Below are 21,093 nucleotides of genomic sequence, written 5' to 3' on the forward strand. Positions count from 1 at the left end.
CTTGCATTCAAGTCTCACTATTAGTGGATTGGTGCATTGAGTTGCTGCTAAAATGTGAATTCCTATTTTTCAGTATTCCCCCAGCATGACAATGAGTGTGTGATCCATTACCAAGTCTCTTCATGAAGGCTGCACTGAGTTGGCCCTCTCCAGAGAGCTACTAAAGAAGAAAAATTACTCATCCCTGTGTACAGTTTAACAGAAACAATCTCAGCCACAATTGGACCCACCATTCCCCCCACCCCAACCATCTTTCCAGTTTTGTGAAGAAAGTGGGTCCTGATCTGGTTTCAGCAACTGTGTGGCACATCAGAGCTGCCCAAGACTGAACTGAACTGCAAACAGTTATCTGTGTATGTATATGTAGGGATAGGTGTATTATGTATGTGTGTGTTACAGAAACATAGATATGCGCACATACATATATAGACCTGCAGGACGTTGTAAAATATTATCACATGACATCTTAAGTAGAAATAAGAAATAGGGACTTTTATTCCATCTTTTTTCATGTTTACATTTTAACTATTAAAAGAACTGCTTCCCTCTCCCCATCTGAACTGTTCCATGCTGTTTATATCACTGCTTTGTAAGTTATTTTTTTAAAAAGATCTCGGATAAGTTCTGTTTTTTGTCAATGTCTGCCATCATGGATAGGAATAAAACTGCTTTTAAGAGGGCTCTCTCTCATAAGGTTGTGTTTGATACCAATAACATGTGAATTGAAAACTACACTATCTCACAGTGGCGTAGCGTGGGTTGTCAGCACCCGGGGCAAGGCAAGTAATTTGCGCCCCCTAACCCCTGGATTTTAGCACTCGAGTGCGAGCGCGCCCCCCCCAGATGTTGCGGCCGCCCCCCTGCACCCCCCACGCTACGCCACTGGGGCTGGGGGCGAGCGAAGGAGCCAAGGACCCCCCCCCTTAAGGCTCAGCAGGAATTTATTAAATTTATTATTTGCGGAGCCCCCGCGGGCCGAGGCAGCCGAAGCCCCCTCCCCTCGGGCGTCTCCCCGCCCCCTCCTCTCCTTGGGCTGTAGGTGGAGCCCGCGCTCCGAGGCGCTCCAGATCCGGGCTTGGCGAGCGCCTCTCCTCCCCCCGGCCTGGTCCGGGGGCTTCCAGCCGCGCTCCGTCCTCGCCCGACCCCCCCCCCCCCGCGGCTGAGACTTGCGCTGAGAGCCGGAGCCAGCGGCGCCCCCTTCCGCCGGGAGACCCTCGCCCGCCCGCCGGCTTCCTCTCGGAGGGTTTTGGGGAGAGCAGGGCGCGACGAGGCCCCTCGGAGCTCTCCTCCCTCCCAGTCGGCAGAAGCAGCCGCCGCCTGTGGCTGGGCCGATGGGATGGCGGCGGCGGCGGGGTGCAGAGGCTGCCCGTGCCCGGCCAGGCGTTTGTGGCGGCGTCGGCGCTGCTGCAGCGGCTGCTCCTCCTGCAAGCAGTGAGTGGAGCGCAGCTGCAGCCGCAGCGGCGGGGGGCGCAAGGCTGGCGGTGGCGGCGGGGAGCCCGGCGGAGGAAGGAACTTGTCCCTTCCCTCTGGACTCGCGCCCCCCCCCAGATGTTGCGCCCGGTGCGGCCGGCACCCCTGGCACCCCCCACGCTACGCCACTGCTATCTCAAGAAACTGAAGAAACACATTAATCTTGCTTAACAAATAAAACTTGTCCTTTGCCTAAAAAGTGAGAGAAAAGAAAATAGAAGGGGTTCTTTTCATGTTTCTTCGTAGAAGCCTAATACTGCGATCCTAAACATATTTGCATGGTAATAAGCTCCACTGGGATAAGTCAGATTTACTTCTGGTAATGTTGAGGATCAGGGTGCAAATCCTTCAATATTTGTTTTCAAGGGAAGTCTGAGTATATCTCAACTTCTTTATCTATGCAGAGAAATACAACATTACTGTGTTGGGCTCTGGTTTGATTGCTGTAGCATCCAGCAATAAAAGTGGCAGGTTTTGACTTTCTGCCTTTCGAAAAAATAAAATCTATTTAGTATGATCTTCCATAGATGTAGTAATAGATTTTTTCTTTTAAGTTATAGATTCTATTCTAAGGCATGCTTTTTCTAACAGTCCACAATTGTCTACTGGGATGACTGACACCCTAACTCCCAATTACCTGTTACAAGTTAAAGGCTTATTAACTTTGTGTTGGGAGGGGAGGAAAGTTTCTTGCCCTTCTTCAATGGCCCTTCAATCTCTCTTCTTCCTTACCCACTATCTGCAATTTCCCCTTATCTATAATCTTCCAATGGTTCTGAGACCATACAAATATTCAGATTACTTCATTTAAATGTAGCATCTTAAAGAGTAGCATCCTAAATGTAGCATCCTGAATACTTATAAATTTATTATGCAATAAGCTTTTGTGGACTAGAAAAAGTTTATGCCATAATAAATTTGTTAAGTCTCTAGTGTTTTTCAGGACAAAAACAAACAACAAACTTGGTTACCCCTTTGGAATGCAAGTCAGATTCCTTCAACTATCATTAAGGCCCAAATGACAGAGGAATTGCAACATGCAACACACAGGAAGAGAGAGCAAACGTAAAGGGAAGTTGTGAGAATTGTCTCCATCCCCTTCTATCCTCTGGAAGCCTCCTTTGGATCAAATAATCTTCCATGAATGGAAGGAGAACATAGATCCCAAGTACGTCATGTTTTCATCTACTCTGTGCCTAATTTTTTCCACTTCTGTTTGCACACTTCCCCAGTATACCACATAAATTAAGAGCTAATAATGTTGTATACAACATCTAAAGACACTGCTATCTATAAATTTGTGTTTTTGTCTGAATTGCTTTCTACTCCCTATTAAGTCTTTATAGAGGCTAGTAATATAGAAGACAAAATTGAAATAGGAAATTGTTTTCCAAATATTGGTTTCTTTCTAACATTCTAGGCATCCAGTTATACTGTGTCTTATAGTCATATGCAAGCCTTAAAGCCAAGCCCCCACCCTGCCTTTGCCCCAGAGAAAGAAATGTATGTTTAGGCTAATTAAGACACGAATACTTTCTTCTGTGGGAATGCCGATAGAATTGTTTTAGCACAGGTCTGCATATGGAAATTTTTCACACAGTAACTGATCAATCATATGGATTTTTTTTTTTAAGAGGAAGGTCGGTAGTTAAAAGAGCACCTTCCTTTTTTTCATCCTGCTTATACTTGTAAATTGTTCCTGAATAAACTCATATGAATTCATGTCTGTGCCTCTCTAGGTATCCTTCAAAAAAAGCTGTAGAGTTCTAGCTACAAATATAGTCTACCTTTTGAAAACAGCGATAAATGTTTAATACATAGCTCTTTCTAATCCAGATCTTAATTATTTGCAGGCTTTTAAAATGCCAGATGCAGACAGAGTATCAGGTAATGGAGACAGAATAACTGAAGTAGACAAGTGAATCATTTTGGGTGGGCTCTATGTATATAAACTGTTGAAAATGAGTTTAAAATATTTTCTTTGTACTTGGCATGAGGATGGTCTGAAGGTGAACATTCTCTCTCCCCTTCCCCCCATCTCCTGCTGAACTATCTTTAATGTTCATAAAATGAGTTGTTGTAATTTACAATGCTTCTTCTGCCAGCACTTGCCAAGTAATATGTCTCAGCCAAATCTGGATAAACGGTTGCATAAGAGTAAACCCCTAGCACAGTTCCTTCAAGCTTTTGTTTCTGTGTCACATTTGCCAAACTTATATCAGGAAGCCTATTCATTTTCATCTGTTTTTTCTTTTTCTTTTCATGGTTATCAGCTGAACATTTTCTTGCTACTTTCCTAGCTGATTTGGTACATACCCTAAATTCCTTCTCATCTATACATTGGGTCCTAGTTGAAAGTATTGTTGCCAGCATAACTGGCATCCTATAGGCACCTTATTTAGATGTCATTTAACATCCATAATGGACACAGCATTTGCCAACTGAGTTTTTTTAAAAATAAAATAAAAGGAAAATAATTTAACACTAATTTAAACATATGGATCAAAATCCTCCTACAGTTGGTCATTAAGGACACCAAACATCAAATAATGGTTTGACACTTTGGGAATGAGCCTTATGCTCAGCACCCCCTTCAACCCTTCATGTACAATCCTGGTTGGCAAACCATAGTCTGCCAGTTTGAATGTAATGGCCAGCTATGGTTTCCTGCAAACCAGGAAATAACTCATCAAGCAGAACATGCAGAAGAAGGCAGAGAGGGAGGCGTAAGCAGAGAAACATCAAACCATGTTTGGTGTTGCGTGTGAAATGACCCCATTGAAAGCAACGGAGATTAAATTAGTTATTGACTATAGCAAGATTGAGGCTATTTGTAAGATCAAATTGGGTGTTTTGTATCCTTATGGATAACAACCTGGAATCTTGCATCAAAAAGAGAAGTTGGTTAAAAGTCTATCATCACTGTGATTATCTGCCAACATGTTGGATGTAAGTGAGGCTATGGAGTTAGATGGATTTGATGAGGGAGTAGTTACTGTTAAGTTGTACCTTTCATTTGTGCCCTCACTTTGCCTTGGTATCACAAGTTTTAGCCAGTAACTATTGCACTGACTCTTCCTGAGTCCTTTAAATAATTCAAGTATTGTCAATTTGTACCCTGACTGCTATTTTCAAGAAATACACAAATGTTTATGAAGGAATTTGGCATGCAACGTTCAAGAATACCACCAAGCTCATGCTTAATGCTTCAGAAAGCTGTCTTGATTTAATTCATTGAAAGTCACAATACAATTTCAGCAGCAGCTGAAATATAGTCTAAATTGTTAAGGGTGACTTTGATAAATACTGGGTAAAAGGTAAAGGTCCAGTCAAAGGCGACTATGGGGTGTGGTGCTCATCTCGCGTTTCAGGCCGAGGGAGCCTGCGTTTGTCCACAGACAGCTTTCCGAATCATGTGGCCAGCATGACTAAACCGCTTCTGGCACAACAGAACACCGTGACAAAACCCAGAGTGCACGGAAACGCTGTTTACCTTCCCGCCATAGCAGTACCTATTTATCTACTTGCACTGGTGTGTGTTTGAACTGCTAGGTTGGCAGAAGCTGGGACAGAGCAACAGGAGCTCACCCTGTCATGTGGATTTTTTGCCGACCTGATTGGCAAGCCCAAGAGGATCAGTGGTTTAGACCACAGTGCCACCTGCTCCCCTCAAATGCTAAGTATTATGCAGAGTCTTGTGGTATAATATATCACTTTCCTTTAAATAAGCTGAAATTCAGGGCAAATATACACAGATCAAATTTTATAAAGTGTCTCAATTTGATTTCAGAGAAATAGAGTTCTGAGCATAAATAAACTTGTTCAGTTCAGATGAACAACTTGAGTCAGTTGTGAGGCACACAAATACTCTCAACATTGGTATTTTGAGCCTTTGCACAACAGTGACCTATGCTTTTAAAAAATAATAATAATACAGAAACCTATGTCTGTATAAACCTATGCCTATCTATAAATAGTTTCTTGGAAAGAATTTGGTTCCCTCCCACCCCACTTTGAGTAATCCTATCTGAAACATTTTTTACTTACTTAATGCTTAAGGTATGTATTCATATGAATACATAGTCATGTTTTATCACCAAAATAATAACTTTTATCCAGATTTATTTTGTTATTTAAATGTAAGATATGCAAGGAAGCTTCTCATGCAATGAGAGAATTTGCCATTGATGTTGTCAGATGTATATCCCCTTTTGTTATACTACTTTTGACCAACATGGAAGCTTTATTTATAACTTGATACCATCCATTTTCTAGACACATTTGTGGGTTTTTTGTGTTTTTTTTAAGAAAACTTTTTGAAATCCACAACAGTCAGATACTTTACAATGATTTGATGGTAGGAAGACATTCTCAGCATGTTCGCTTTGCATTATTAAATTGGACATTGCTATCTTACTTTCAAAAATTATGCCTAAAATCAAACATGTAAGCTGGTAGTCAGAAACAATGGAATTCATTGTCACATTTTTTTTCTACTTTAGCATCATTGTGTTTGGTCCATAATCTAAAGGGTTGCATCCAGAGTTGTGTGCCTGCCCTAGGGCATTTCCAGTCTTCTCAGCTGCTGCTGCTGAGGTTCTGAAGACTCTTCAGAACGGTGTATTATATGGTGTGGGAGTTGTAGCTATGGAGAAGAGTGCTTTCCTTATGTAACTGGGACTTCTGAAGTCCTTGCTTAGGCTTAGTGTATTGAATTTTCAGTGAATAATCCTGTTCGTTCTAGATTATACCACAGACAATAATTAGAATGAGCATGATTCAGCCCATGTTGCACACTTTTAAATACCACAGCTTCCATGAGATAATTGATCACGTGTTTGAATTTCTCTCATTAAAATGAATGGGACATAGAAGTGCTTAACTTTGGACCTGAACCAGTGAATATGGACATGATTTGCATGTAGTATTCTCCAAGTTGTAGATGTATATATCTAACGAATTATGAGATAGATGCTGCCTGCTGATCAATTCCTCTACACAGATATATATATATATATATATATATATATATAAAACACAAATTCCTTCTTGTTGTTTAGAGACCAAAAAGTTAATAGAATTTCACTTTCCCCCTGGGGGAAGATTCTAACACCTATTCTATAGTCCAGCAGTTCCTCACATGAAATGCAGAAACTTTTATTAAAGGTTCTGTATTTTCACAGTCCTTGTATCATTTTGGCTTTTTTATTATTACTGAATAAACAGTATCGAGACAACCGCAATAAAAATTATTTTTATAAGTACAGTAGTTTACACAAAAATCATTGGCAAAATCTTACATGGAAGCCAATGCATGCCCTGTTTACATGAGTAGTGTAATGGTTCTAATTACTTTTTATGGAGCAAACCACTATCAACAGAAATAATCCAATTCATACAGTCATCCACAAAAATGGCTTATGTTGAATTCTTGGGCTTTCCTGTCCAAACAACACAAGAGTTATGCCAGTCACAGAAAGTGAAGAATTTCAAATTACGTTGGAAACCGCCACCCTCTTTATTTCTACACTCATACTGCCCAGATAATATATGAGGGCTGTTCTTAGCAGTCTCCAAAGTTAAGAGAATCAGGACCCTTCTGGAAGATCAAGATTCCACCTAGCCCATCATTCTTTTTCCAGTAGTGGCTGTCATGTGCTTCCAAAAAGTGCAAAGCATGAAGGCAACCTCTTTCCCCATGATGTTTTCCCAACATCTGGCATTCAGAGGTATGCTGCTTCAGCTAATGTAAATGTTCCATTAATTAATAATGGCTAATAATGGCTAATGTTCTGCAAATCCTTCTCCATTCACTTTTGTTGTAATACTTACCAATGGCTTACCAAGGCTCACAGATGGGCATAACAGCTACCTTGTCTTTCCACCCGTTTTCTCCATCCCTAATTCTCCATCCCTCACAGAAAATCAAACTCCTAAACATTTTTCAGCAAATCTGAATTTCTTATATTTTGGTATCTTGTTAATGAGCTTAGTTTATTGTGCAGTTTATTTCTCGTTTGCAAGACATACTCTATTCTACACGTCTTACTGCACAATAAACTAAGCTCATTAACAAGATACCTAATGCAGGAATGATGAACCTGTTTTTCTCCAGATGTTGTTGGACTGCAACAACTCTGATCCTCCCTGACCGTTGACCATGCTGGAGCTAATGAAAGGTAGAGTCCATCAACACCTGAAGGACAGAGGTTCCCCATCCCTGCCCAGTACAAGTTTGTGAGCTGCTGGTTTAGGGCTTTTGAGATGGTGGCTTTTTTAATTCTGTGGTGGCTGTCCGTTTCCTTTTCTTCTCCACTGGAATGCACATCTAGCCAGATTTTTTTTAAAAAAAAAATCAAGGTGGAATTGGTAATATAGGTATCTCCACATCAAGCCTTTTTTCAGTCCATCACTCCTTAATGCATGGCAAATAGCACCATACATTACTGAATATACATACATACATACATACATACATACATACATGTGTATGTGCATCAAACAAAGGATAAAGTGCAGTGGGGTACGATACATTTGTGCATTAAACCCCATATTTCTTAGGCCATAGTAAGCAAAAGTGTTTGCTTTATGTACCTCAGTGTTTTGTGCAGCAAGCTTGTGAAGTGTGGACTTAAAGACACACTTTCAAATAGATCTTGTCATCCCACACTTTGTTTCATGCAAGAAACACAGGCGTGGAGCTTCCCAAGGGTCTGTAATACAGAAATGCTAACTCATGTTGTAAATTATGCATATTAGTGCATAAACATATGATTTAGTAAGTAATGACCCCTTTTTCTGTTGCTGTATACGGTATGTTTTCCTAGTATCATAATTCACAATAGAAGTTTGCCTCATGCTTTAGGCAGTTAAAATGTATTTTCAGCTGTAGCCATGAATTCATCATCCTATTGGGGTTTCATCTTGTACAGTGTGAAGTTTACAAGAGAGTAGAGCATTTAACGATGTGCAAAACAGCATCCATTCAAGCAGGCAGCAGTCTGAATATTGCTGTTTGGCATAAAGAAAATTACACATGTCCAAAAATTAAACTGTCCCTTGAATATACACAGAAAGTCAACATTGTCAATAGGAAAGCTGGTTCACACTGAAACAGACACCAACAAGCTAATAATCCAAGATGATGCCATTGATTTAGAAGTGCAGTTGTTGAGCTGATATGTGCTGGTAGAAGGATCTTTCTGTGGAAAATCCCTGCATTACAAGATTTGTAACCAATAAAGCTTCTGACTGCTCTTGACTTTAGACAGAACTCTGAATCTACAGGGGTAATCCACATACAGAAATGCAATTCCATGTATAAATAGTCCCTATCATGGGTTCAATAGAGTGCTGCAAGAATACAAAATCCTTCCATCAAGAAGCTATTCAGAGGAACTGTAACCCAGAGATCTGCTTAATACTTGTGCATGCTAGTTTAACAGGGGGGAAGTGGATCTACAGCTCTATGGATGGGATGGAAAGATTTAAAAATGCAATGCAGAAACCCATACATTACCATGACTATCATTGTATTTTAAAACATTCAAAACAGATAATGGTCGCTCCCTTCTAACAAAAGATGTTCATAAAAATATAATGACCCATTTTAAATTGGGTTTTATTTAGTAAAAGATTAGGAATAATAACCAGAGTTTTGGCTTTAAATAATGGTAAAACCCACAAGGAATAAAGTCTTCTCTGCAGACTATGATTCAGTAATATCTTTTATTTCAGAAAAGATGAGATCTTTACCAAAACAGATTTCTTAAAAGGGATAATTAGGTACATTTTAGTTAACTAATTTTTATTTCTTGTGATTATTCCCTTGAAAATAATTTATTGTGGCATCTGTTTTTTTATAGTGCCTACTGTTAAAAGACAAAATCTTTTGTTTTCTGCCTTGAAAGTGTTCCTTTTAAAGGAAAAGGGACATCTGGGGTTAGGTCTGTTTCAGTTGTCTAATGCATCAGTAAACCATTGTCAATTTGCTAACATTTGCACAAGTTATTCTATGTAGACAATTTACTTTTTGTTTAAGACTGGCATTATAAACATCCATAACTATGGATATGCTGTAAATTATTGTAGGTTTTGTGTAAGAAAACCTTTCACCACATTACTACTGTCGATTCTTGGTTTTTGATTGTATAGCCATATGTCTTATATACCTGTTCTGTCATCAAAATCTCCTTTTCCTATATTGTTAAACACTTATTAAGCATGTTTAGTAGTTTCTCATTTTATTTCATATAGCCCATACAGCAATCACTGACAACATAAAATTATAATGTAATAGTCCAACCAGTCTACTTCATGTAAGTTATAGGAGTAGCTTGCAGACTCTAGTGCAATTCAACTGCATTGTAGCTTATTTCAGTGCAATCTTCTGCCTGCTTATTCAGAAGTAAGTTTCACAGAGTTCAGTGAGACATACTGTACTCCCAAGTAAATGTGTACAGGATTGCAGCCTACAATATGTTTGTTTGGGGCATGTATGAATCTAGAGGAAAACTAGCTATTGAAATTAAGGTATAGAGACTGGTAGACCTAGACTTTAGACTGTCAGGTGAAAAAATCCACACAAACAGCTTTCAGGGAGACAATCCATTTAGAATTTTAATAGCAGTATCAAAAAAAAAAAAAAGTCCCATATTTTTCAAAGCCCCTTCCAGACCATCTAGAAAACCTAGCAAGTTTATTCTTGCGGCTTCTGTGCAGCCCTATATACAGAATCTAAATGTGCTTAAATAAAACATCAAAAAGCAATACTGAAATAGAATGCAGTATAGCAAACCTTGTCAAAATGCTATAAAATGACAATTAAATTAAATTCAAGTAGGTAGCCGTGTTGGTCTGACGCAGTTGAAATATATATATATATATATATATATATATATAAAATTGTCCAGTAGCACCTTAGAGACCAACTAAGTTTGTTCTTGGCACATGAAAGCTTATACCGAGAACAAACTTAAGGTGCTGCTGGACAATTTTTTTATTTTTAAAATTAAATTAAAATGTAACATGCTTCAGGCATAATTGACCTAATCCAACAGTATTTAATCCTAAATACTGACACATAGTAAATATGAGCACTCTCTTCCACCTTAGTGTCTCTCATAATTCAAAACTTCCCAAAATTAGTCTCCTAGATATCTGTGTTTGGAAGGCCGTTCTAAAATACAGGTTCAGCATCAACATCATACTTTCTCCCCAACCCAGCTTATTAATGAGAGTATTTAAGAGTAACCTCTTAAGTAATTAAAGAAGCAGGGCAATCTGTTGTGATCAGAAATTCTGGAGCTATGTGTATGCCTATCAATGTGCTGTTCTTTACTTGCTGTGCAAATCAGTTTTTAATTATCAAATAATATTTCAAGGACTTAAAATAGTAGATACGTTAGAAAGCACACACACTCATCAACAGCAGCATCCTTTGGTTTAAAACTGAGAGACCTGGATCACTGTTTGATAGACCTCTAGAATCAATGAGGGTCTAAGCTAAGCACAAATGGATTCCACTGACTTGATAAATAATCAAAGTCAGCCAGAGTCCCTTTGTAGTAAGCTATCATGTATGTTGGTTGAGTGTTGTGTTTGTACAGATACCAAAACATAATTTTATCCAGATTATTTGACGATACACTCCTAAACCCATTTGTATACCAATGGGGTTTCATTAAATTAAGACTATGTTGGGTTGAAATTCTACTGTACTGTACCTTTGAATAATTTATATAGTAAACATTCACTGCATTAACATAGCAAATATTATACTATTTACTAATCTTTGTGAATCTTAACTGCGTAAAAACATTTTAACAAAAAAACTTAGACAATGCATTGGTTACAATACGTAGAATTTATATCCTGATTCTAAAGAACCTTTATTTAACCATCTTACGACTTAAGTAGAATGTGCTTCCAAATACAGATGTTTTTGACAATGCTGACTCTTCTATTAGTGCTTACTATGGTTTAGTAAACTGAAAATATTCTGTTTACATATTCATCTCCATTAAGCAATTTATGTCTGTCTGAGATTATTTCACCCCTAGATATTATGAGGCACAAATTTGAACACCCTAAAGCCACTAAAGTGAGTTTGATGGATAGCCATTCTAAAATACCATTGATACCCTCACTTCAGTTTAACCTCATGTTTCACATATAAAGTAGCTATAGGAAGATAATAGATGTGCACTGATCTTGCCACCTTCATTCTACCATAAGAACTGCACCACTGTTGACTGTAATTCTTACTGTTAACCTACCTAGCGACCTACTTAGACACGGGGGCCTGGTACTTAGGGATCACTGCTACTACTTCACATATTCACATGTTAAAGTGAAAAACTTTGAACCATGGAGGAGGAGTTTCACTTATTCCAGGCCATCTGTTTCTCCACAGCATGGAAATCACCATGCCCGCTGCAAATGCTAGGCTGATAATGTTAGTTGGGTCCAAGGAGTAGCAAAGGTTGTAAACTTGCCCTATGCTTCTGATATATGCCTTGTACTTCGGCACCAGCTATCTCAAATCTTGAATTTCTTTTACTCATAGATTGTTCTTTTTTGGGAGTAGCAAGTTGCAATTTGGAGAATTTACCATAGTAATACCGGAATACATCTTAGCAACACCAAAGCCCTATTATGACCCTTTAACTCAAGAATAACAACTCTTTCAGAAAACACACATGAGATTTCATTAAGTGCTTTACTATCAAACGAGAGAGAGTAGTAATAGTTTGCTCAGCGGTGCAAATGTTGTGAATAAGTTATTTAGCATCTATTTGTTTTTATGATACTTTTCAGTGCACCTATACATTTTTTATAATTGGTTTAGGGGAGTTTGGGACAGCTAATGTAACTGTACCCAACATTATTTACAATTTACACTGTTTACCTTTCATTGTCTTCCCTTCCTGTGTCTCTTTAGTGTATGTTGATAACCAAAACAATGGATTTTTAGTAGTAGTTCCCTGCTTTCTTTTCTTCAAAAAACTTTATTGACTATGGGTACAGCTGACATCTCATTCTATATCCCATCATGGGTAGCCGATTCCCTTTTTAAAGTGCCATAAGATTATAAAGTACACACACACACAAAAACAGGCCTAATTTTCCTAGTAATCTTTGTCCAAGTGACCTCATGTACAGAATAGGAAACATTATTCAGAATGCACTGTATTCATCTACACATTCTGGTTCATGCATTAGTGTCAACTGTTAGAAAGCTTCCTTCCTTATCACGCTTTATCAGCACATTGTATTTTCCACTATGAAAGACAGGTAGTGTTTCACTGACTCTAATTGAAAACACTGTGTATGCTTGGCACTTCGACAGAATTCCAAGATGGAAATATCATACTGTGTAGATGCATCTTATCAAAGTTTCATCTGATATTTTATGAAATCTGAATCCCAGTGGAATCTACACACTTGGATTTTGGTAAACCAAACAGCAGCTAGCCTGAAAAGTAACAGGTGGAGAAAACTATAACAAATACTTTTTTAAATGAGATTGGTTGGGGTATTTTGGCCATTTAACAATTTTAGCATATTCAATATTTTACTGCAGTTCCTTGAACGTGAACTTTCTACAAAGTGACCTGCACTTTGTGCAAAGCAACCAAACGAGTGTATAGCCTACTTTGCACCTGCCCACCTAATTGTCTGAAATGTCATTCAAGCCATAAATTCCTTTGAGATATTTTGTGTTTGTGCAATCAAGGCAGTTGGGTTTGACGCCTTAGGTGTAAAGATGGCTCTCCATATACAGTTTGTGTGTATGAGTGCTTGGGTGCACATATACACAGATAACAGTAAGTCTGGTGTCTTTTTTGAAGCGAGGTATCTCTTTGAATTCCACCTACTGTGCTCTAGAAACTAGACACTTTTTAAATAAAAAAAAATACAAACATTTTCTTTGAAAATAAGTGATACAAATACCTTGCTTAGTAGATTTGATATCAAAACTGAAGACCAAGAACTGAACAGGCAGGACTGTTTTGGCATCAAATCTTTTTAAACTGTTCAAAAATTTTATTTAGTGGAAGTATAATTTAGAATTAAGTGGAATGTCAGAACAAACTGGGGAGTTTTAGAAATAAATCACTCAGCAATCATTTTATAAAGTTTAACTTCTAAATGCACTATGATTTATTACAAAAATATATTTTCTTCTGCTTGCAGATATGGTTGTTCCATTTTGTGATAGTTTTAAACTAAAGCAGTTAATTTTGTTGCACTGTGTAACTGCATGAATTCATCAAGTGTACATATGTACCTGTGCAACATTTTTTGGGGTTTTGTATTTGAATTTCAGTATTGGTTATTTTTGTATTTTACTTTACCTGTATTGGAGTTGTAGTAGACATAATTTATACATATGATTTAAAAACTGTTTTGCAACTGAAAAGTCTTCTTTAAATTGTAAAATTTTGTTGATGGAAACTCATTAAAATGGTATAAAATTATATTAACAATTGTTTTGTGTTTTGATGCTCTCTGTACATAAATATGTATTTATCTGTTTTAATGGTGTTGTGTCTTGCAATTTTGGATACATTTTAGAATAAAGTTTCATTTTACAAAAATAAGTTGTACTTTAAAAGCTATGTCGTTATCATGATCCAGGAATTGCCCTTGATAACTCCACTTGTTATTCCTAGAATATTTCAAGATGGATGAGTAATTTAAACATTCTGGCTGGAATCCATAGAAGTACTCTAGGTACATCTAAGGCTTCTGACATGTTTAGTGAGTTATGTCTTTCCTTCCTTCTGAACCATTCCATACTGTATCCAACTGTTCTGGAAAGTCCTCTCTGTTTTTAAATGAGTTTTGCCATGTGGCACAAGTACCTGTCTGAAAAACACAAGAAAGGCTTTGTGTCATGCTGTCCTCTGACTTCTGAAATGAGATCAGGAAGGGGCCCTGTGGAGCTGCAAAAAGTCAGACGTTCAACTGACCAGGGTTTTGTTCATCCTTTTTAGTTAGCTGACTGATGTACCATGTGCTATGTGTATGTGTACACCCAGAGAGAAGACAATGTAGAATTAACTCCTTGTCAAGATTCGCTGTCTAGAGTTATTAACAACACGGAGCAAAACAACCTTCAGGAAAAGCCAATTCAGGTACAGTATGTGTGTGAATGCGCACATATATTATTACTTAAAACAATGACAGAGGATCCTTGTTATTAAACAAAACTATTCTAGAATGGATTTATATTGTGTGTGTGAACATCAAATTACTTGAAGATTTTGCTATCTGCTTTGCCTTTTGAGATTTTCTTAAGTTGCATGTTATAAAACTTTATTTGCATTTATTTCAGACATCCTACATATTGTTAATTAGAAAAGCCCCAGAGTTCACCAGCTGAAGACTTGCCATGCATTAATCTTAGTCAAAGAATTTAACTAGCTACTGCCTGCTTATCATGGTTTCTCTCCCCTCCTCTCCATGATCAAGCTGCTGCTGCTTTACAGAATATTCAAGAACTATGGGGAAAGGCTTAATACAAATGTTTGAAATTGGGAGATCTTCTACTTAGAAAGAGAGGGTGAGTGTAGTTCTCATGCAAGGCCTAGAAGCAAAAGAAAAAGTGCTGCAGAAGGCCAGAGACGTGGGCAGTGGAGTCACTGCCAGAGGCGTACCTAGGTTTGCACCCAATACAACAATGAGCTGTATTGGCATCCTCCTGTCACTTGCGCCCTTGGAGAGGCACACTTTTTCACCCCCTGGGCCTGTGCCCTTGGCAGGGGCCAACCTAACCATCTCCTAGGTACGCCCTTGGTCACTGCCCCACCAATAACAGTCTGCCTTCGCCCAGCCACCACCTACCTGCTTCCATACATCCAGTCCAGGGGGTGGCACTGTCTTGTCAGCCTCCTCCTCCTCAGTCTCAGTATTGTCCTTGAAGAACTTAGTGGTGGGGATGGGAGAGGACAAAGCTAGAATGGTTTTCTTCGGCTGTGTATTCTGTAATTGTACAGAATCCTAGTATGCACAGTTTGCAAAGAAGAAACTTGCACATATAGTACATATCCACACATCATTGGTATCCACGTTCAGAATGGCTCTTTATTGGTGAAAAAACACATACTTAGATGTTTTAACACATTAGCTTGGATTCTAGCAGTTCTCCCTTTCTGTCATCGTCTCCTTACATATCCCTTCAGATTATATATTTTTCCTTTGTATAAATATACGAAATATTTAACAGCTAAGCATACATGCAGTACAGATCTTGAAGTTGGTCTGTATAACCTTGAAATGGACTCTTGATTTCCCCCTTCACAATTTAACTGCACAATCTCCTCCTTAGAAACTAGTTATTGCAGAGAAGTTTAAAATAGAAGCCTTCCCTCTCTGCAGTAACTAGAAGGGCTGCTCCCCCTTCACCCGCTTTCTTTTTAATTCCAGAATCCCTCTATGCTGCCTAAAAGAGATCTCATTATCCAGGCTGAGCACAGACAGCTCCAGGGAATTCAAGAAGGCTTATACGTGAGCAGATTTAGACTTTGCATTGCTCTGGGATGCCAACAGCTTTGCAGTTCCTAATCTTATAGCAAACAACAGATACACTATGGGCAGAAACTCTGGTCAGCTGGGTCAAACTCAGCTTAGATGTGTCTTGAACATAAGAGTTTATTTAAAAGAGCATTTTTTCTGAAAACCTAAACAATTCAAATATGACACTGTACATTTGGACCCAAATTTAGTGACTGAAGCCAAATGTGAACATGTTTAGCTTTGAAAATATACCAGCGTTTTGTTGAGGTTAGAGCTTCTTTTTTGAGTGACGAACATTCATAGAGAAGAGAGTCTATAAACTATGGAAAAGGCAAGGAGGAGAAAATAATGGTCACTATGCTTAGTTTATACACACATTATTATACAGCAATTTCTAAAGCTGCTGGAGCCAGTTTTCCTGAGCAGAGATTTCAAGATTCCTCACTGATGAACACCTGCCAATGATAATTGAGTGTAAACTTCACTCTTAAAAACAACAGGCAATGGAAATAAACTCAGTGTTGGGTTCTGCATAATGATTTGTAAACACACCTATTCATCTGCAATGCTGGATTATATGAGAAATGATATTTTGTATCAGGTGTTCCAAAGGGGAAATTGATTGGCATTGTTACTTCACACTTTGCTTTCAAAACAATAGTTTTAAGTCCTGCCAAAATATAAATATCCTAATTTGGAGGGAAATTCAGCTGGAGATAATTAGGTCAGAAATGTATAGACCATAGTCCAACTACAAAACCACTCAAAACAGCTTTTAAATACGACTAAGAACAAAACTTTGCATAGAATACATACATTGTAACCCAAGGAACATTGATATTTTAAAATACCAAATCTTCTGGCAAAGCTTAGCAGAAGCTCCGATATATAAGAGTGTGCAAACATTCTGCTTGCTGTGGAGCTCAAACTGAACAACAGAATGTTTCATTACTGTCCAGCTTCTCTCCTGGAAGTAGAAGGTCAGGTTGACCAGAATTCAAAGCTCACACATGTCCCTAGAGACAAGAAGATGTGTGCAGGTGAGTAGAAAGACTGGGGACTAAAAATCCTTACTATAACTAGTCAAAAGTAAATCCTATTGACTTAAATAGGGCTGACTCCCAGGTAAATGGTGTTAGGATTGCAACTGGGGTGTTGTTGTTGGGAAGTTTGTTGCTGTTGGATTTTTTTTGCACATTTATATATTTTGTGATTGGTGTAGAAATTGTTCAGGCTGGTTGTGTATTTCTAAATATTTTATTTATTGTTTATAACTACTTTTGTTATGTAGTTGCATAATTTTTCATGTTGTAAGCTACTTTGAGCATGGTTTGAACTTTGGAAAAGCGGCATACAAATGAAATTATGTATGTATGTATGAATGTATGTATACCTCAAGAGGAAGCGAGAGGGCTGGGCAGAAGGCAAAGAAGTTGAAATCTCAGGGAAGAGAAGATGGAGATACCCCTCTTGAGAAAAAGGAGGTTGTATAAGAAGCTTGCAGGAAGTGTGTTATGTGATCAGTTTTTGTAGGATGGAGTTGGCTGACTGTCTGGCTTCTAATTCCTGGATCCAGCGTGGATTCAAGTGCTGGAATAGCCAGGCCAATGTGGGTAATGGGCCATTAAGGAAAACAAAGCGGTGGCTCTGTGCCAGAGGGTAAACAGCTGGGCCTCCGTTCCCCAACTCTGTTAATCAGAAAGACAAAAGGCCAGAGTTGAGAGTTGTGTTGTGTGAGCTAGAAGCTGGATGCAAAAAGCAGAAAGAATGGAAAGGCAGAGAGAGAGCAAGCCAAGGCTGATTTCTGCTGGAATAACAAGGTTGTGTCTATGGGATGAACAATACCCTTTTGGGGTGTTAATTCTGCAAAACCCTCCACTGCAGGCTCAGGTTGTATATGTGTGTAAATAAACCATGTAACGTGTGGGACACCACTCTGCCTCACTCCCTGGAATCTTGCACCACTCAGAGATTGGGGTGGCGTGCAACAGTATGTTTCTGGCATGAAGGGAGTGAATGGAAAGGCGAAGATGATGGACAGTCAAGAAGGATGGCTGGGAACCAGAAAGAAGCAAGACAGGCAGCTAAGAAGCTAAGAAGCAGCTCCCTTGAGAAAATTATATGGGTGACTGAGTAACAGAGTAGAAAAAAGAAGTGAGTCTGAGAAAAATCCTAGGGACAATAAGGTGTTTATTCTGTTGAACAGGACACAGAGGGGGAGGGGAATTAGAATTTGTATGGCTATAAACCATGGGGGGGGAAGGGTTGTTAGACACCCCCTCAATAAATCTTACTTATTTTTATTTAACAAATAATTCGCCCTTCACCCAAAGGCCCCAGGACAAGAGAATACATACATATTAAAATATAGGAACACTCAGAAAAGAGAGCATAAATAATTTATAATACCACAAAACATTAAAAGCATCAAGTAGTAACAGCAACAGACATGTGCTTAGCTTGTTCTTTGGAGAACGAGGTTTACCTTCCTTTTCCTGCTACTCTGGCTGGGTTGTTGTTTTTTTTATCCCACCTACTCATATAATTTTAAAAGATACACCACCATATTCTTTTATAAGATGCAACCCTGTTGCCATGGCACCGCTTATTTCTCAGCCCCTACCTCACATTCTTCCTGTGGAGATGTTTACACCCTGCTTGTAAGACTGGTTCACATTGGATCGTAATGCAATAATCACTTAGGCTCTGTAATTCCACTGTAAACTTACATGCCATGATTTACACTTGTAAGGTCAGCATAGCCATTTCATCCAGATTCAAACACACTAGCTTTGTTCCCTATATCTTTCTGAGTCTGAATCCACTCCCTTCAGAAAAGTCTCCAATCTGACCAGAGCCATAGCTAGGTGATCTTGCACCCCTGGCAGAACCATCCAGATTGCGCCCCCTAGCTCTTCTTTCTGTCTCTCCTCCGACCCCCCCCCCCATTCAATTCACCCTCTATTTAAAACCATTTCTTCGGTGGCAATATTTATATTTATGGACATATTTTAAGCCAATTTTGCACACACACCCCTTGCCTGCGCCCCTGACGGGGGCCCACCTCACCACCCCCTAGCTATGGCCCTGAATCTGACACCTCCTTTTTCCACCAGGTATAAAGCACAACTACTGAGCAATTCAATTTATTTACTTTCCACATAGCTTTGACATTGCAGGTTCTTCCTATTAAATCCTCTACATGCTGTTGGAAGACCCAAGGACAAATGAGGCAGTGAATGCTATATAATACACAGCTACCTGTGAGAAAAATCCCAGAGAGGCTGAAATGTGAATTTGCTAGATCTCTATGAGAATTTTGTAACCCCTCACCCACCTGCCCCATCATCTTATTGCCTCCTTACTGTTGAAAAAGTTGTACTTCCCAGATACTACCACAAGATGTCATATGGGGAACCTCTAGGCAAGACACCAGTCAGCTTAACCGTCTCAACTTTTCCCCACTCTGCAGACCAGTGTTCCCTTAGTATAAGCCTGTTCTTCTAATTTACTTTGCACAGAGATCTGGCAAATAAAACTTTTTTTAAAAAAATGATGCCATTTATTCTTCAGTAAGCATGGATGCAGAGGCAATCCGTTTTACATCAGGAACAAGTGGGGTGGGGGGGGAAAGATCTACATTGTGATTTGCTGCCCCTGTAGATCCTGCCACCTGAAGTAGTTTCCTCACCTGGCCTCATGGGTGGGCTGACCCTGCATGGATCCCCAGCAGGTATAGCATTAAATTTACAATTAGAAAAAATGGGAAGGCAACCAATTGCAGAAAAAAAGGGGGGGATGACTGGACAGAACGTGATTTCAGCAGAATTCTTATTTGAGGATGGTGTTGGTGGGTTCAAGCCTGGGCTCCAATAATATTGTGATGGGCTCAAATAATAATTTTAAAATTATTGTGCAATTGGAGGTTCACTTCCTTCATTCCTTTTGATAAGTAGCTTTTGCAAAGGTAATAGATAAAAAAAAACAACCCAGCAGCTCAACTGTTGAGAACTTGTGAAATATGCAACCCCCTAATCAAAGGGTCATTTCGATTTCCCAGAGGCCTCCACTGCTGCCATTCTCCCTGACAGAGAAGTTTCAGCGTGAAACTGCTTAGCAAGACGACTGATTATATCCGTTTAAGTCTGAGGAAAGATAATGGTCGCTTATGACAAAGGGCGACCCCTTAACACTTTTATGGAGGTCGGCTCTCGCGCTGCGCAACGCCTGCTCAACATGCCCACTTTCTGGTCCGTCTCCCGCGAGCTGAGTTTTAATAATGCATGATATATCAAAATGTGGCGCCTTTTGTTATTATCGCACGCGTTTAAATTTTATTTTCCGTAGCAGCTAGAAGAAGGCAGAAAGGACGGGAAGCACGCAGCAACCCGGCGAGGGCGAGAAGGCGAGGTTCGCTCGTTCCTTATCTACTAAGCAGCTTCGAGGAACCTGCCCCGCGTAGGCCGAGGACGCAGCCGCCTAAGGAGGGAGCTGGTTCGCCGCCAAAATAAGGGCACCGCCAGTTTCCCTTCGACGCCCAGGAAAGCGAGCCTTGCGCCTAATTACACATTAGCCCGGCAGCGGGAAGCAGGCGGGCATGCGAAGGTCCCAGCTGCATCTGCAGGCGCCGCCACAGACGCGAGGGAGCGAGGCGCAGGAGGCGGCAGCACCGCGGGCTCCATGGCGGCCGCGCAAGTGCACATGTGCCAGACCATCTTTCCCGCGCACACGAACTACCGCGGGGAGTTGGGCGCGGGGCAGCTGCTCAAATGGATCGACACCACGGCCTGCCTGGCGGGTAAGCGCGAGCGCTCCCTTCTCCCACCCGCCTGCTTCAGGCGCTCAGGGTGACCCTCAGGGCCGGGGGTGGGGGGATGCGCAGCAGCGGGTGCTTCTGGCCCCCTCGTCTCTGACGAGGTCCAAGATAGCGACGGTGCCTGGCTGTTCACCACCTCTTCCAGGCCTTCTAAGAGTTGCATGGCACAGGCAGAAAGTCTACTGGTGCAGCTCTTATCCACTTAACAGGTGGATAGGGCGCAAACGTTGGATTTTTTTACTTGTCTGGCAAGTAATAAGAGACAGCAAGCCCAATCCTCATCT

The 21,093-nt window shown here is 39.9% G+C and overlaps 2 protein-coding genes across 13 annotated transcripts in view; both read left to right on the top strand.

Moving 5' to 3' along the window:
* The window catches only part of SSBP2 (single stranded DNA binding protein 2), a 131,852-nt gene extending 119,265 nt beyond the window's left edge, over positions 1-12,587 (top strand). For all 10 annotated transcript variants that reach the window (XM_079995730.1, XM_079995736.1, XM_079995732.1 and 7 more), the window contains 2 exons: positions 74-744; positions 1,612-12,587. In XM_079995730.1, the coding sequence (XP_079851856.1) occupies positions 74-103 (30 nt within the window). In that variant the 3' untranslated portion in view covers positions 104-744; positions 1,612-12,587. The remainder of the gene's footprint in view (positions 1-73; positions 745-1,611) is intronic.
* A 7,487-nt stretch (positions 12,588-20,074) lies between these two features.
* Positions 20,075-21,093, top strand: part of ACOT12 (acyl-CoA thioesterase 12) — a 29,184-nt gene continuing 28,165 nt past the window's right edge. Inside the window, exon 1 of one of the 3 annotated variants that reach the window (XM_079995958.1) lies at positions 20,075-20,403. Coding sequence is in view for 2 of the 3 variants with exons in the window: in XM_079995957.1 (XP_079852083.1) it covers positions 20,674-20,791 (118 nt within the window). In the remaining variant the exon portion in view is untranslated. Of the gene's footprint in view, positions 20,404-20,433; positions 20,792-21,093 lie in introns of those variants that run through there. The other 2 variants (XM_079995957.1, XM_079995956.1) reach the window with 2 other exon arrangements.

The sequence above is a fragment of the Podarcis cretensis genome (assembly GCF_951804945.1).
Source record: "Podarcis cretensis genome assembly, chromosome: 11".
NCBI classification, from domain to species: Eukaryota; Metazoa; Chordata; class Lepidosauria; order Squamata; family Lacertidae; genus Podarcis; species Podarcis cretensis.